This window comes from Rhea pennata, chromosome Z, assembly GCF_028389875.1.
Source record: "Rhea pennata isolate bPtePen1 chromosome Z, bPtePen1.pri, whole genome shotgun sequence".
NCBI classification, from domain to species: Eukaryota; Metazoa; Chordata; class Aves; order Rheiformes; family Rheidae; genus Rhea; species Rhea pennata.
The window spans coordinates 48,339,135-48,354,153 of NC_084702.1; the positions used below are offsets into that span (position 1 = coordinate 48,339,135).

Genomic DNA, 15,019 nt, shown 5'->3' on the forward strand with positions numbered 1-15,019 from the left:
TGGATCCTTGCAGACAGAGTCTAAAGACCTGGTTTTTGAAGTCCATTTGATTAGACAGTGAGGATGAGGAAGATTTTCCCCCCACACACACACACTACTTTGATACGGGACTGATTCCCCTCTGTGTTAGTGGGCTGGGAAAAACATACATTAACATCACTGCAGCTTGCAGATCATCTGCTCAACAAGCACAAAAGCAGTAAGGACTGCAGAGGGGCATGCGGTAGGAGCAGGGTACTGTGGGGGGGGACAGGAGAGCTCACAGTCTCCACTTTGCCTTCAGCAGCAGAATTACCCCATGCAGTTCCCTGCAAAGAGGGAACTCTACACCCTTTTTGGTCCCAAGGGTTGTTAAAGAAATGGGTAGAGGCATATGGGAAAGCAAATATGCAATGAGAGGAGCAGCTGGGTCAGATGTGGAGCTTTTCAGATGTGCTGTTTCCTCAGGGGCAGAAGAGCAGCAAAGAGGGGCAGGGATGGGAACTTCAATCCTAAAGAGGCTTTTTACTGAGCTCACAAAATATTTTGTAAAATTGAAATAAAAAATCATTATCATTTTGATTATTCCAGTTTGAGTCCTGCTGCTGGTGTTGGATAATTGGCTGAGCTCAGAGGAAGCCCTGGAACATTTGTGTTTGGAAACCTAACATTTTGCAAAACAGAAGCAGATACCAAAGAACAAACTATTTCCTTAGAAACCAATGAGTTCATACCATGCTTTCTCATGTCTCTCTGCAGGCAAAGCAGTGTCCCAGTGAATCTAGTATTTCAGGTGGATTTTTCAGGACATGTGAGAATTGTTCAACCTTATGCACTTCTTGCAGCCTCTCTGAGAATTCTCCCTATTCAGTTATCAGCTTCATATACTTCATCCAGGACATTCCAAAACTCTTACTAAATAATTAACAGAGAACTAAAAAATAGTATCCTCAAATTTATTCAGGCACAGAAACCCCTTTTTGCCTCAGAATAACATGGCGAATAAGATGCGAGGTTACTTTGCATCAGTTATAACTTTGGCAGACTACCAAATGTTAATTTGCTTTTAGCTAGTTGAGATTAAATGTAATTCCTTCCCGGAGCTGCCTTAAAGTAAGCAAGCATCAAAGCATTTTCAGAGTAATCTGTGAGGAATTGACATTTAAAGGAGTTAACATTACATCTGCACTTTAAGGATATTAATTTCATAGATAAATTAACTACATTATTTGCTCTTTATCTTATGTTTTGAAAGGACTACATCAGTCAGAGAAATGGCAGCTCAGGGCCAGCTGAAACTGCTCTTATCCCAACCATACTGCAATTTGAACTTGCTTTTGGAAACATTGCTATGTCACGATTGTCTCCTACTGAAAATTTTACTGAGGAGTTCAAGTAAGTATTTATACTGTTTATTCTTGTAAGGATATCAGTGAGAAACATAAATTCTTTTTTAACTACTTAAATATTGAGAGAAGTCTGTCAGCAATTATTAGGTATCAGTAACCATTCAGTTAGCAGTGGAACAGTTCTTGAATAGGAAAAAGGAAAGAAAAATCTATCACTTTTTAATGAGAAAATTTGGCCATCAGTCTGTAAAACAGACAACTATTTAATAGTCTGCTCCCATAATGCAAAACAGTCTAAATGAATTTGAACTTAACAGAGCTTTGATACTACAACATCTTGAAAATAGAATATTAATTCACACTAAAAATCTAATAGATCAATTTCAAAATTGTTTGAACGCTGAAAAGTTTCAGAGAGATTTTCCTTAAGTTATTTACATGTTTGTTGCTGGAGATCAAGTACATTTATGTACTTCCTCACATTAATACTCCTAAGATTAATGTCATTATGAAAGAAGAACAAATAAAAGAATGATTCTGCAACGTTCTCATTTTATTCTGCTCACCTTGTGTTTGAAACAACAAACTTTATTGTCGCATCTTTCCTTTTAATAACTTTCAAGTGAAGTGACTGGATTGTTGAAAAATTAATGGTGTAATCACCCGTTTGACATAATTTTTAGCAATATTGAATGGGAATCTCTGTTTCTGTCTGTCTTAGGAAAGGAATCCTCACTATCCGAACAAACTATTAGGTCCACGTAGTATTAAATAATTTAATTCTGACATTTTAAAGTGGCCTAACATTTGCCGGGGTACAACATTGCTTCAGCTTCTGTCATGCATCTTATTGAGAGCTGCACTGCATTCATTCACTTATTCAAAGACTTGTCATCTTTTGCAAAGACTGACAAATGTTTGATCAGGATCATGTTCTTACCCTTGTGTTATCCAGTATTGAATTTTACTGGCTGCTTAAATTATCACAAGAATGAAGTGATGGAATGTATTAATCTATTGACTGGTCAACCTCTCAAGCTTCAGGGAGATGCATGCTACTTTGAGTTAGAAATTATGCTCTTTACAGAGATGGTATTAATGTAGCTAAATATTGATATGAAAAAACTTTATGTAAAGTTGAAACTTCCAATGATTTGTCTTTTAGATTATTTTTGATATTAATTAGCTAATGGTAAAATAATTGTATTCTTTACGTAATTTGGTAGAAAATAAAACTTTTTATAAAAAGTATATGGATCAATAAAATACATTTATCAAACACCATTGCCTATATGCAACTTTACTTGCGCTAAATAAGCTAAAATATTTTTGATAATTACTCTTTTGGGGTAGTACAAGAAAAGTTGCTCTAATAAGCTATACTTAGTAGTAGCAATGACAGTTTGGGGTTCTTTTGTTCATCAGGATAAAACAGTTCCAGTAATTCAGAATCCTGTATTTGTCAACAGTAAAATTTTTGTAATGTGTAAAATCCTGTGTAAAAACATAAGTTCACTGTAGGTTTTGAGTGATTTTCCCTACTGATAACAAAACTGGCTTAGTATTTAACTAGATGATAAGCGTTTTTTAAACATGAAAAGCCTTTTTACATTTTTTTTTATTATTATTTTACAAGCAGTTCTTTTCTTCCTTTCAAAATAATGCCAGCAGGCCTAAATTCTTTTTAAAAGGATGCTTATGTGCAGATTTTTTAAGTTAGTGATTGTGATTATTTGTATTGTGGCAAAACTTTGGGATGCTTATAGTTGGTATCACACAAACACAGTTAATTTTATTGCGCTCTGGTTCTCATATGGTCTCATGGTGAATGTTGGAAACATGGAATTTTTTCCATCATAGTAGGGAGTGCTGTTGGAATTGACAAAGCTGTCTCAGTAGAAAGAGCATTTTGAGGACTGCATATACACATGATTTGTTAGAGGTAAATCCTATCCTATCATATATGTGTATCATATATGAAGCTATTAAAACTCCATGTCTGTAAATATAAGCTATCCTTTAAAAAGCATCTATTTTTTATTCTCATGGTTGTGAAGGAAAACTAAAGAAAAGAATCATCTAAGAGTAGATTTAGTACCAATTTAACTGAATTTGCATTTGAAATTAAGACCAAAAAAAGCCCTTTAAGGGATACCATGGAACTTGAAATATCTTTAATAGCAGTGCACTGACGGAATAGATAGTAATGGTGAAGATGAAGACTAATCATGAACTTGCCATGAGTCTAGTAAGGCTAGTTCTATAGCATATATTTATGAAACAAAAGGTATTTTTTTTAAAATGTTTGTAAACTAAATCTGTATGTCAGAAAAATAAGGAAATGATTAAGTTGTTAATAGTAGGAAAAGTAAGGAAAGTAATTGAAGTAAATAGTGGTAGTTTGAAGAGAATGGGCATAAAAAAATAACATTATAAAATTAAAGTTAGCCAGGATAAAACATCACAAATGCTTAAGTCTGTCTTTCCAATTTAGGAGTAGAAAAGACATAAAGCTTAAAGGACAAACTTTGGACATACCTCTCATCTCAAAGTTTTTATCTAAGTCTGCAAAGGGAGGTGACAAGATTTGGACTTTTGTCAATTTATGTGCAATATGATGAATTAAATGTGCAGAAAAAGTAAAATCCTCCTCAAATATAAAGTTATTAGAGCAAACATATAAAAAGTTATAAAATAGGTGAACCAAAACTGAACCACTTATTTGTCTCAAGTAAGTAAAGCAACTGGGGAAAAAAACACTATTTTTTAAAAAAGTTGGAAAACTTACCAGACTTCTGTAACTTAAACTAGAAGTCTAGATAACCTAAGTTTATTGAATTACAGTTATAGTGTAATAAATGCCCTGAACTGTTTTCTATACATCCAGCATTTATTAATTTACTTCTAAGACACATTTCAGAGAAGGATCTGCAGAACTTTGTTTTGTCTCTTTGGGGAGAAATAATGAAGATAGTTAATATTTTGTTAACTTTCTGACAAAATAAACAGATTGGCATTTTTCTTGGGGGACACTTACCAGAAGCACTTTATCACCCATGAACATGAAACAGAAATGCATTATTCTGACAAGCAACAACTAATAGAGGAATAAAGAAAAGTGTCCTTGCATAATATGAGTTACTGAATCCAGCAGATGTTGATTTAGAAAGAGGAATTGTGAAAAAGAATTTCTGCCAGACTTGCTCTAAATGCACAACATGCCAGCAGAGCAATCTATGGCTTATTTGAGAGTCTTTTTTTTTTTCCCAGGAACTATTCTTCATGTAATAAAGCAAAAACTAGTAGCTGTACTGAACTTGGTACTGAACACAGGATCAGTACCAAGGGGAACCTATTCACTCAGCAGCCACCTCACCGTTTTCAAATAGTAGATTAAAAAAAAAAAAAGAAAAAAAGTCATTGAGAAATCATGAACAAGGTGCATCCAAGGCCTTCAATCAGTCCTTAGTCCTCAGTCATACTTTACTTTAATAAGAGGTGATAACACCAGATTCATTGTGGATAATAGAAAATGAAATGAAGCCCCTTTAAAGAATTCTTACTTATTACAATGAACACAAGAGACTCGAGTTGTTGCATTTAACTTAGTTTTCTACATTCTTCTTTAAAAGCGAATACTGTCATGTGGAAGTATACTGGAAGAAAACTGTTTTTACAGCAGGGCACAGCCTTTGGCAGTTTAACTGAATGTTTTTGGCTTGTACAGTGCATATCTGAGAGACTAAAGGAAAAGGCTATCATATAGCCTGTATAGTTGCACCTGGATGATAGCCTAGTCTTTGCTAAAACTTTGAAACAGGAACTGATACTGACATTTGCTAGTGTTCTGTGATAAGTTAAAGGCTGCCAATATGAAATTGAACCCAAAGAAAAGTGAGTTGTTTTTAAAAGTACACACACAGTCAGGGAAGGGAATTTCCATTAAGAAGGAAAAAGCAGGCAGTACAGTACCAGCCAACTCCCTAGACACTAATAGATATGAAGAATTTTCTAAGACTGCACTTCTGCAAACTAATTTCTGCCAAGAGAAACAACTTGGTAATATTGTGTGGAAAGAAAGGAAATTTTTTTTTGTCCACCTCAGTTCAGTGCCTCTTGTGAGCAGCTCTTTACCTGCCATAGCATCTTAAGGTAAATGGCACTGATTTTCTGTAACTTGTAATGTAAGACTACAAGGTGGTAACTTTACGAGCTGGCCTTGCTTGTGACTCAGGCAGAACTTTTAGTGACAGTAGTGAGTTATTACAGAACAACATGTACATTCTCTAATTAAATTATTGTCTCATAAATAACTTCTGTCATGGGTTAAATGTGTAAAGCAATCTTAAAACTTTTATTTAAGGTATTTGAAGCTAATTATTGTTGTGCTTCCTTGTATTTGCTCCTTGGATTCAGGAATCCTGAGACAGCTGCACGGCTGAAAAAAGTGCTAGTCCTATTGGTTCAGGCAGACAGTTTTGGGGAAATGTGGCCGTATAGATTTTTTGTTGAGACAAAGCTTGGCTGTTCATCTGCAGCACAGTCCTCATTTGAAGATTAAAGAATTAATTTCCTGGAGGAATTTACCTGCTCATGAAGAGATGGCACTCTTCTCTAGCTGTTTTTGGATCATCCAGTATGAGGCTAAATATACGCTTGTGAGAATAGAATCTAGAACACCTGAAATTTTTCCTAGCTTCTTCATTAAATCAAACTATATAATGATAGCCGAACATCATAAGAGTAGAAGATGATTTTGAAGGCAGTTTCTCTGCTAAATACCAGTATGACCAAAAGTTTTGTGGATACTGTACTTCCGTGACATATGTGGTAAAATGGTAGAAGGGTTTACTGAAATGTTGTAGTTCTAGCTGGAAGAACAATGGCAAAGGAACCTTAATCAGATATCCTATTCCAGTAATGAGCTAAAGAAAAGAGTAAGCAGTTTTAATGGAATTTTTGAAGATTAAATAGGCATTTCCGGTTGGATTGTAAATGAACCTTCACAAAAAAAATCACTTAATTCTGTTGATAAAATGTGAAGATAGTCTCTGACAAGTTATAAGATATGATCATATGGACGTTTTTTCAAAATAAAGATCTAGGCAGTTCTGTTAGGAACCTCTTCATACAGGAGAGCTGTCAACTGAATATGCTTTAAGAAGGTGACCTGTTCAGTATCGATCCCAATAAGAGGAGTAATACAAATAACATAATGTGGCCATAGGCCTCAATTCAGTGTTGTCCTATCAAATTTTGGCTATCAGAATGCCAGGATTTCAGCGTATTACCCATTAAAAGCAAAGCTGGAGGGATTATGATAGTGATGATTTTTCTATTTGACCCAGGTAGACATATTTCACAGAAGCAATTAACTTAGGGATTCATTAATGGAAGCTTCTTCCCAGATGGTTGAGAAGAAATTGTTCAGGGAGGAAAAACATTCTAAAGGAGGTTGCATGAGTGTGAAATTGTTTCGGATTAGCAGTGTGTATACAGAGTACTAGTTTGCTAAAATGTTAATAATTAAGGTCAAATGACCTTAAAGTTTGTTGCATATTTCCTTCTGTCTTGTATTGAGTTTTTTATTTGTCACAAATTTAGGATTCAGTGGATTCCTCGGTGGCAGCAAATATGGGATTTGAATTTTACTACATTGAAATGGGTGAGATTAAGATCTGCAGTTCATTCAAGATCAAAGTAATATATCTTAAATTCCATTTTGGAATACAAAACTAAAATAATAGACTTTCTGCCAAAATGAAGACATTTTCAAAGTTACAATAGATTCTAGCTGTCAAGGCTGCCTGGAGACTGATTGCAGTGGAGAGGTGTTTCTCTATGGGAGAAAAGTAAAATGGCCTACCAGAACTGTAATAGAAAAGGAATAGGAGAAAAAGCCAAGGACAGAAGAAGCACTGAGAACATAGCCCAAAGAAGCAAGCAGCTTGGAGTTCTTATTGAAAGAGGTTTGATCCTATAAACAATGAAAATACATCCTTTTTGCATTCTTTATATTCTCATTGGCTGCTGTTATTTAAGCTACCAAGAAAACAGAAGTTCTGAGTTTTTTTTTGCAAATAACTGAACTGTATCAGAATACAGAGCATCAGAATAAGATGCATGACAAGCTGAAGCAGTGTTGTACCCCTGACAGAAATAACTTGTTCCATCATCAGTTTCTTTTCTTAACTGAAATAACCCGTTGAAATTTGAATTTTGACTACCTCTCTTGGTCAAAAAAGACAGCATAACTGTTTATAGCTTGCCTGTGTTTTAAGGATTCTCAGGGGAGGGGGGGAGGGAAGAAGTCTAGAGTCAATAATAGAAGATTCTCTAAGTTTGATAAGATACATTTCATGATTAATCTTGTAGCAGATAAGAGCTGGATCAGTGTGATAATATCAGCAAGTTACTGGCACATATTTCTATCAGTAGAAAAGAAATATGGATAAATTATGCTGCCTCTTTAAAGAGGCATTTTTAATATATAGTACCATCTGAAGAGATTACCTGCATTATTTTGACCTAGGAAAATTGTTTCATCATGACCGGTTAAAGCATTTGAATAATTGCAAAATTTTCAATGTATCTGATTTTCTTATAAAGATACTTAATATGTATTTATTACAACATCCTTTCTGCATACAGAATGTTATGGTCTATGGGAATAACAATCAGCAAATTTTCTTTACCAGTTACCTAAGATACTTATATATCCGTATTTATAGAAGTACTACTAAAATGAAAAAGAAGCATATGCTTTGAGCTACCTTTTAGAGTTTTAGCTTCATAGATTAACTTTTGTTATACAAACATGAGAGAAATACATAGTGGGAAGCATCAGTGGGCAATAAGTATCATGCCTGTCATAAATACTGTTCTTATGTGACGATTAACAAGTAGTCTGTATTGGAATTCATGCTAAGATGAATATTTAATGTTATGACAGGTAAGCTAATAAATGTTAAAAGAAAAAAATTTAACGGAAGAAAAATCTACATATTTTCTTTACATCTGTAAAGAATTACATCTGTAGACTCCTAATTCAAAATATTTAACCAACTATACTGATCAACTAGCTAAACTTTTAAACTATCGTTATCATGCCAGATTCATCAGAGAGAAAAGTCAAAGGTGTTACATATCAACTTGAGCTTTGAAGGGTGCTTATCTTTACAATAAGGACAAAATTTACTCTAGGGTGAAACAGGAAAAAAGTGATTAAAGCACATATTTGTTGTTGTTTAGCCTCAGAATGTGTTTTAGTAATAACTACACTTCTTGATTCCCAGAGAACTTCACTTAAAAGCAAAATATTTGTATAGTCCATATGCTAGCTATGAGAAAATATATGTACAATCCCCTCCAGAATGCTTTTATACATACATCTTTTCATTTATCTGAAGTTTTTTGAAAGGGGAAAGTTATTAGTAAGGATATTAATAAATTATGACTGAACCATGCTCTGTGACACTATCATAAAGGAAAAATTATCATAAAGGAAAATTAGGCTTTATTTCAAGTCATAGACACCGTTGGACAATAGATTTGAAGGCCAGATGAACCACTAGAAATAAGCAGTCTAGAAGTTTGGGCGCACTGTTTTTCTCCTACACAGGTTGCTAAAGGTATGGGCAGCCAAAGTGGCAGAAAATAATGACATTTCAAGCAGAATTATATCTAATTCAGTATTCTAAAAACTTTCATTTTTTAAAAAAACTAGAAATTTAAACGGGAAAGTGTTCTACTTGTTCTGTCTCTAGTCATTTGTTATGATCATTAACATCAAAAGTATATTCCAGAAATATGCAAGAAGTGGAAGTCTTTGACATTAGCAAAAGTCAAAGCCATTGAGTTGCTTTGGTTCAAAGACAGGTTTAAATACATCATTACACTTTGACTGAGAGAATATTTTATAATGATAATGGAAAACATTTGGAAATATGTTATGTAAGCAAATATTAATCATGTTTACCAAAATCATTAGTTATCTTTAAAAACGTAAGTGGCTGTAGCTTACCAGGGCTAAGATTTTATTTTGGGCAACTAGTTTCTCTATTTCTTCTTATACTGTCAAACAAAAAAATCCAACTTATTTTGAGGAGTGTGCAGTACTTTATTTGGTTTTATACACCCAAATTGATTTCCATTATTTCATGTTACTAATTGATAAGAGGAGTTAAGCTTGTGATGACTTTTTCACTGTGATTCTAGAGAAATACTAGTTTCTTCTGATTAATATTTAATAAATAATCAAATTCAAATTATATACTGAATGTATTTTGAATGAAAATAGGCATATTCCATAGTTTGCAAACATACTTGAGGACCTTTTGAATGACTATATATAATTTAGGAAGACAGTCAAGTGTCACTGTGCAGATCAGATTTCAGTATCTGTAAGTATTATTGTTCTTTGAATTACTGTTCAGATAGTTTTCAGTTTGTTTTGGTTAATACTGTCTATTACTATGACTTGAATTACTTGAAAATTATGATAACTATGATTTTGCTTATTTTCAAGGAAATGAAGTGTTGAATTGTGATGAACAAAGTTCGTTCTTAGAACAGAAAACAAATAACAAAGACCCTACTGTCATTGAAGCAATCTTTACAGTATTGTCTTACTGTATTTTATCACCCAAATCACTTGGCATTGCTTTTGAGACCTACATGGAACAGGAGCATCTGTGGGATTGCTTATGTACTATGACAGGTATTTATTTTATTAACACACATTTTAAATCTGATGTTAAACCTCGTTATTCTTCAGACTGGTACTGCATATTATTTTTACTTCAATAAGTTAGCCGAAATGATAGTATGTTACTTCAAAATTGTTATAACTGAAGTGTTTAGAGCAATCAGAACACTATAGGCATGGTGTAATTCTGAAGAATAAAGTAGAAGTTATAGGGCAGTGTGGTAGACCAGGAGTCTGATTTCCTTAAGTGTTTTACTAGCAGGCTTCCAGCAGATAATTTCTATAACTCATGCATGCATGCAGGTTCTTGGTTTTGGCAGTTAAGAGCTCCAAACCTTTGCGACTGTTTTAATGTGGGAAATGATTGAAGGAGAGTGGGGGAAAAAAAAAGGGGGGGGGGGGGAAGGACTCCTACTGAGGGAGAAATAATCTGATGGATTTAAAGACTGCTGCCATCAGGCAGGCAGACTCTTAATTTTCCAAGGAGAACGGAGAGCTCCCCTCACGATTATAGTAAATAATACTGCCCTTCAAAGAAAAGCGGAATTCAACCTGAAAAGGGAGATGAGGCTTGGATGAATGATCCAAAATATGGGCAAGCTCAAGAGAAGAGAAAGGAAGAAAAATAGGAGGAAGTAAGAAGGATAACAGGAGTATGAAGATCACAAAGTAGAAATGAATGATGGTAAAAATGTTCACATATTCATTAAAGGAAAAAAAAGTGATTACAAAGAGTAGATATCACAGCAAAAGAAGAAGAAAAAATAGAAATATTTTATAGAAAGCTCAAGAAAAAAATACACATAGTAGTATAAAACTTGGACCAATACAGACAAAAGTTAGTATGAAAGACCTTAGTGGGAAAACTGTTGAAAAATATCTTTGTCCTGCCTGACAACTGCTGCTCTATTGCCTTTTTTTTTTTTTTTGAGGTTCATTAAAAATTCCCAATTGTTCTGAGGAACAATTCTTCTCAGAAATATACTATGTTCTACAGTTGCCTTTCCTTTAAGCTATTAAGGCCTCCTTCATAAAGTTGCCCTATCCTACTCTTTTTTTTTTTCCCCATTCATTCTAAACATCTTGCAAAAAACAGTGTCTTTGTGCTTACTGATGGTGTATTTAAGTTCACCACTCAGATGAGCAACTGTGATTTATAGGAGTAAAAGACGAGAAGGAAAAATATTCTAAAAGTAAGAGCTATTGTTTAGTTGTTGTGATAGAAGACTGCTTCAGTATCTGTAATCATTTGATACCATGAGCTTAACTTCTAATGGAATGCTGTAAAACTACATTCTGCATGGCTTTGGGGCTTCACCATATCCCTTCTTTCTGGAGAAAATAGTCAATTCTTTGTGATTTTAAGAATGCGTAGAAGATTGATACTTTTTCTAATGTCAGTAACTGCATTTAAAATGCTCTATTTTCTACATGCAATCTCTCTGATAACAAGCTATGCTTCTGTTGATGACATTTTTATGCATTTTTGTTGCCAAAATATCCTTTTCCCTTTGTTGTTCTCTAATAAAACAGATTGGTTAGCTAACAAATACAACTTTATTAGTACTGTCACAGACAAGGAGGTAAAGATAGATATATCTACTTGCCTCATTAAAGTCTAACAAATAATAAATGTACTCCAAATAAAAAGGAAGACATCAGTCAGATTAAGTTACATTTTGAGAAATACATTGTGTGGAGAAATAAGGAAGAAGGAAATAAATGAAAATATCACTTTTTCCAGTACTATATTAAACTATATATGCGACATGATTTTTCTTTGTAATATTTCTTTGATTTGTAACAGAGCAACACTTAGGAGTAAGTTGTTATGAATCATGATGTTGTCACTTTTCTTTCCATAAGGGTTCTAAAACACTTCTTTCTGAAACAGGTGTACACAGATGTCTATACGCTTACTGAATATTTAATACTCTTTTTTCTTCTGAAGTTTCCAGTTGTGGTGACTCAGAGCCAGAGGTTATCAGATACTTGAAGATGACTTTGATTAATTCAGTCAAGGGTATAGTGAAGCAGATAATTTCTCTGATGCATTCATGGGAGGCAACAGAAAACTATGGAACATATCAGCACAAGCAAATAGTTCCTGAAAGTTTATTGAAAACAGTTCCAAAGGAATGGAATTATACACCTCGGGAAATGAAGAGAAAAGAATCTGGAAAATGTAGGTGAAATTTATACTGTTATATAAACTTGCCATAAGAACTTGTTACGTATTTACTGAGTTCATATCAAAATTGGACAGGTAGGATTCATGATTTTTACAATTTGACAATAAATAAAGTTATTTCCAAACTTGTTTTAATACATTTCCAGCATTACAGTTCAATACCTCTTTTTTGAGGTTTACAACCTTGCACACACAACCAAATATTTTTAAAATATCAGTATATTTTAAATGTTTTTACCATCTGGCTGTAGCATGAGATTCAAAACAGAGTAAATAATGCGTATGCTCTTATCTTAGTTTGTGTAACTAATTCTTTTTATGGCTATTATCTTCTTAATCAGAATAGCTTAAATTAGATATGCAGGGTTGACCGAAATGATACAATTTTTTTTTTTTTTAGGCCAGTTCAGAATGCAAGTGGGATGGGCCAGGATTTTTTTTTAATCTACACTTGACTCTGTATTGTAGACCACATTTTGTTCAGTTTTTCATTTTAGATATGTCCCATTTTTTATACAATATACTTTCATAGTTACTTTTATAGTTACCTTTAATTTCTGGAATAGTTAGAAAACTTATGTACAGAGTGTCCATCCTTCTTATATGAAAGCCTATAAGCTGAAGTTTTGTAGGTTTGAAAATAGGATTCTAAATGTATTCATACTTTTTGGTTTTTCTTATCAATCCCTTTCTAAGAAATTTAGTACAATGCTCTATGCTTGAAGTTTAAAAAAACATCTTTACCATTTTATTACAAGCTACTCAGAATACCTGGCTGTTACCTGTTTCATTTATTCTGTAATAACTGTACACAACAGGGCTAATTGTTAACAGAATCACAGTGTGAATTCTAAATTTTCTAGTTCTCTATTTTCAGTTCATGTTATTGTTGGGATCTTGGGGGATTCATATGGAGGAAGAAAATACAAGTCTAGCTACAGTGTTGAGTACTTAAGCTTAATACCCTTTTTTGGTACAAAAGCAAGTTAGAAATTATCATACAACATTCAGAAACATGCTGTGATAGAACTAGAATGTTAATGTTAATCATATCTTCTTTTCTTTCTTTTTTTAAGGCTTCACAAGGCTTGCAGCTCAGGCAGTATCTATTGTAATCAGCAAGTTACCTACAGTGATTGCATGTTTGCCTCCCCCAATTAAGTACTTCTTTTTTCTGGCTGAGAGAAAAATGTCAAGAAACTTTGCTGAATTGAAGAAAGCTGGTCTGCTTGTCTGGAACTTGATTGTAATTATATGTCGGATATTTGAGGATGGAAATACTGCAGAACTTTTAACAGGTGCAACACTTGACAGATGGAGCAAAGAAAAACTCAGTTTAGTTCGTGTGTGCTTAGAAAGTATTATGGGAAAACAGAAAAGTGGTCCTAAACAAGTGACCCAGAAGGTTATACAGAGCATTGAACAACAAAGACCAAACTGGATTGAAAGCCAGTTGCTGAAAGCAAGAAAATTGAGCACAGACTGGTAAGAATTTGGTATTTTTAAACTGCTGTTATTTGCTCTTTATTTTACTGGATTACTGATGTGCTTATGGCTATTGTTTGATTTTTTTAAAAAAAAATTTAGATGGATAGTGAGCTTACATTAAATGAAATGGATTTGTTCTTAATATTGATGCTACTATATTTTTGCAACATAATTGTGTGGTTAAAAAAGTAAATGACATGGGAGCAGTCTATTCGCAGACTTAGAGAGTTCAGATTTTCATGATGATCTGTAAATGCAGACAATTTACTTGGTATATCTTTTAGTATGGGAACAGGTGTACTGACTAGGAGGCACCATAATATATTTATAAATGAATTTTGCTATGGTGATTAAATTAAGGGGAAATATAAAAGCCTTTCCATGTTCGTTTGTGATTAAAAAGTAAGCATACTTCATTTTAAAACAACAAACCCTGAGGGCAAGTATCAAAACAGGACAGGGAAAGTACCCTGCTGTGTCTTTGTGAGAAATATCAACCTTCGTGCATATTTGACATCCAGCTATAATGTTTTTTTCAAGGAGTTGTATGTATGTTAATGTATTCATAGTCCCTGTCTTTTATTGTGAATTTGTATACCATACATATATTTCTATAAAAATACTACTATCTAATATTAAATTTGTTGGAGCTATGTGACTTAATTAAACTGACTACTGAAAGTAAGATTCATGAATATTCTTGAAGGTCACTGTCATTAATATCCTGACAGTAACTGTCTATATAAATAAACAACATAGTGGTTCTAGATATGAGTCACTGATATCAACAGACAGACTTTCATGTAGTGCTTTAAGGTATAGTATCATGTTCCCATGAGTAGCCAGTTAACAGGAGTGGTAATAGCATCACGCAAATGCTCATTGACATTGACCTTTAATCTTTACGTTTCAATTTAATACTAATTTACAAGCTCTAATCCAGTGATTAAAAGATTGAAGCCAGATGCTAGTCATTGAAACAGTCATAGAAAAAAAAATACTGATGTGTAGATTGATACTTAACAGAATAATGCCATAGTATGGTTTGTAATGTTACTGAGTGGAGAATAGTTATTTTTAAATAAAATGCAGTGTAAGACAAATACTGAGATAAACTCTAAAAACTAAAACTCTGGTATTTATACTTCTGTTGAAGTTGAGGATTTGAATTTTAATATACTACCCAATTCTATTTTTAACATATATCAAAAATGCTTTAATACATTTTCTATATCAGCTATCAGACTGTGCGCAATGACTATTTTTCATCCATAACTGCTACAATGTAAGAATATTTTGTGTGTG

At 33.4% G+C, this 15,019-nt stretch overlaps 1 protein-coding gene across 3 annotated transcripts in view; it reads left to right on the forward strand.

The window, feature by feature from the left end:
- The window catches only part of KIAA0825 (KIAA0825 ortholog), a 250,949-nt gene that overhangs the window by 104,890 nt on the left and 131,040 nt on the right, over positions 1 to 15,019 (forward strand). For all 3 annotated transcript variants that reach the window (XM_062599053.1, XM_062599054.1, XM_062599055.1), the window contains 4 exons: positions 1,235 to 1,374; positions 9,856 to 10,047; positions 11,987 to 12,220; positions 13,303 to 13,711. In XM_062599053.1, the coding sequence (XP_062455037.1) occupies positions 1,235 to 1,374; positions 9,856 to 10,047; positions 11,987 to 12,220; positions 13,303 to 13,711 (975 nt within the window). The remainder of the gene's footprint in view (positions 1 to 1,234; positions 1,375 to 9,855; positions 10,048 to 11,986; positions 12,221 to 13,302; positions 13,712 to 15,019) is intronic.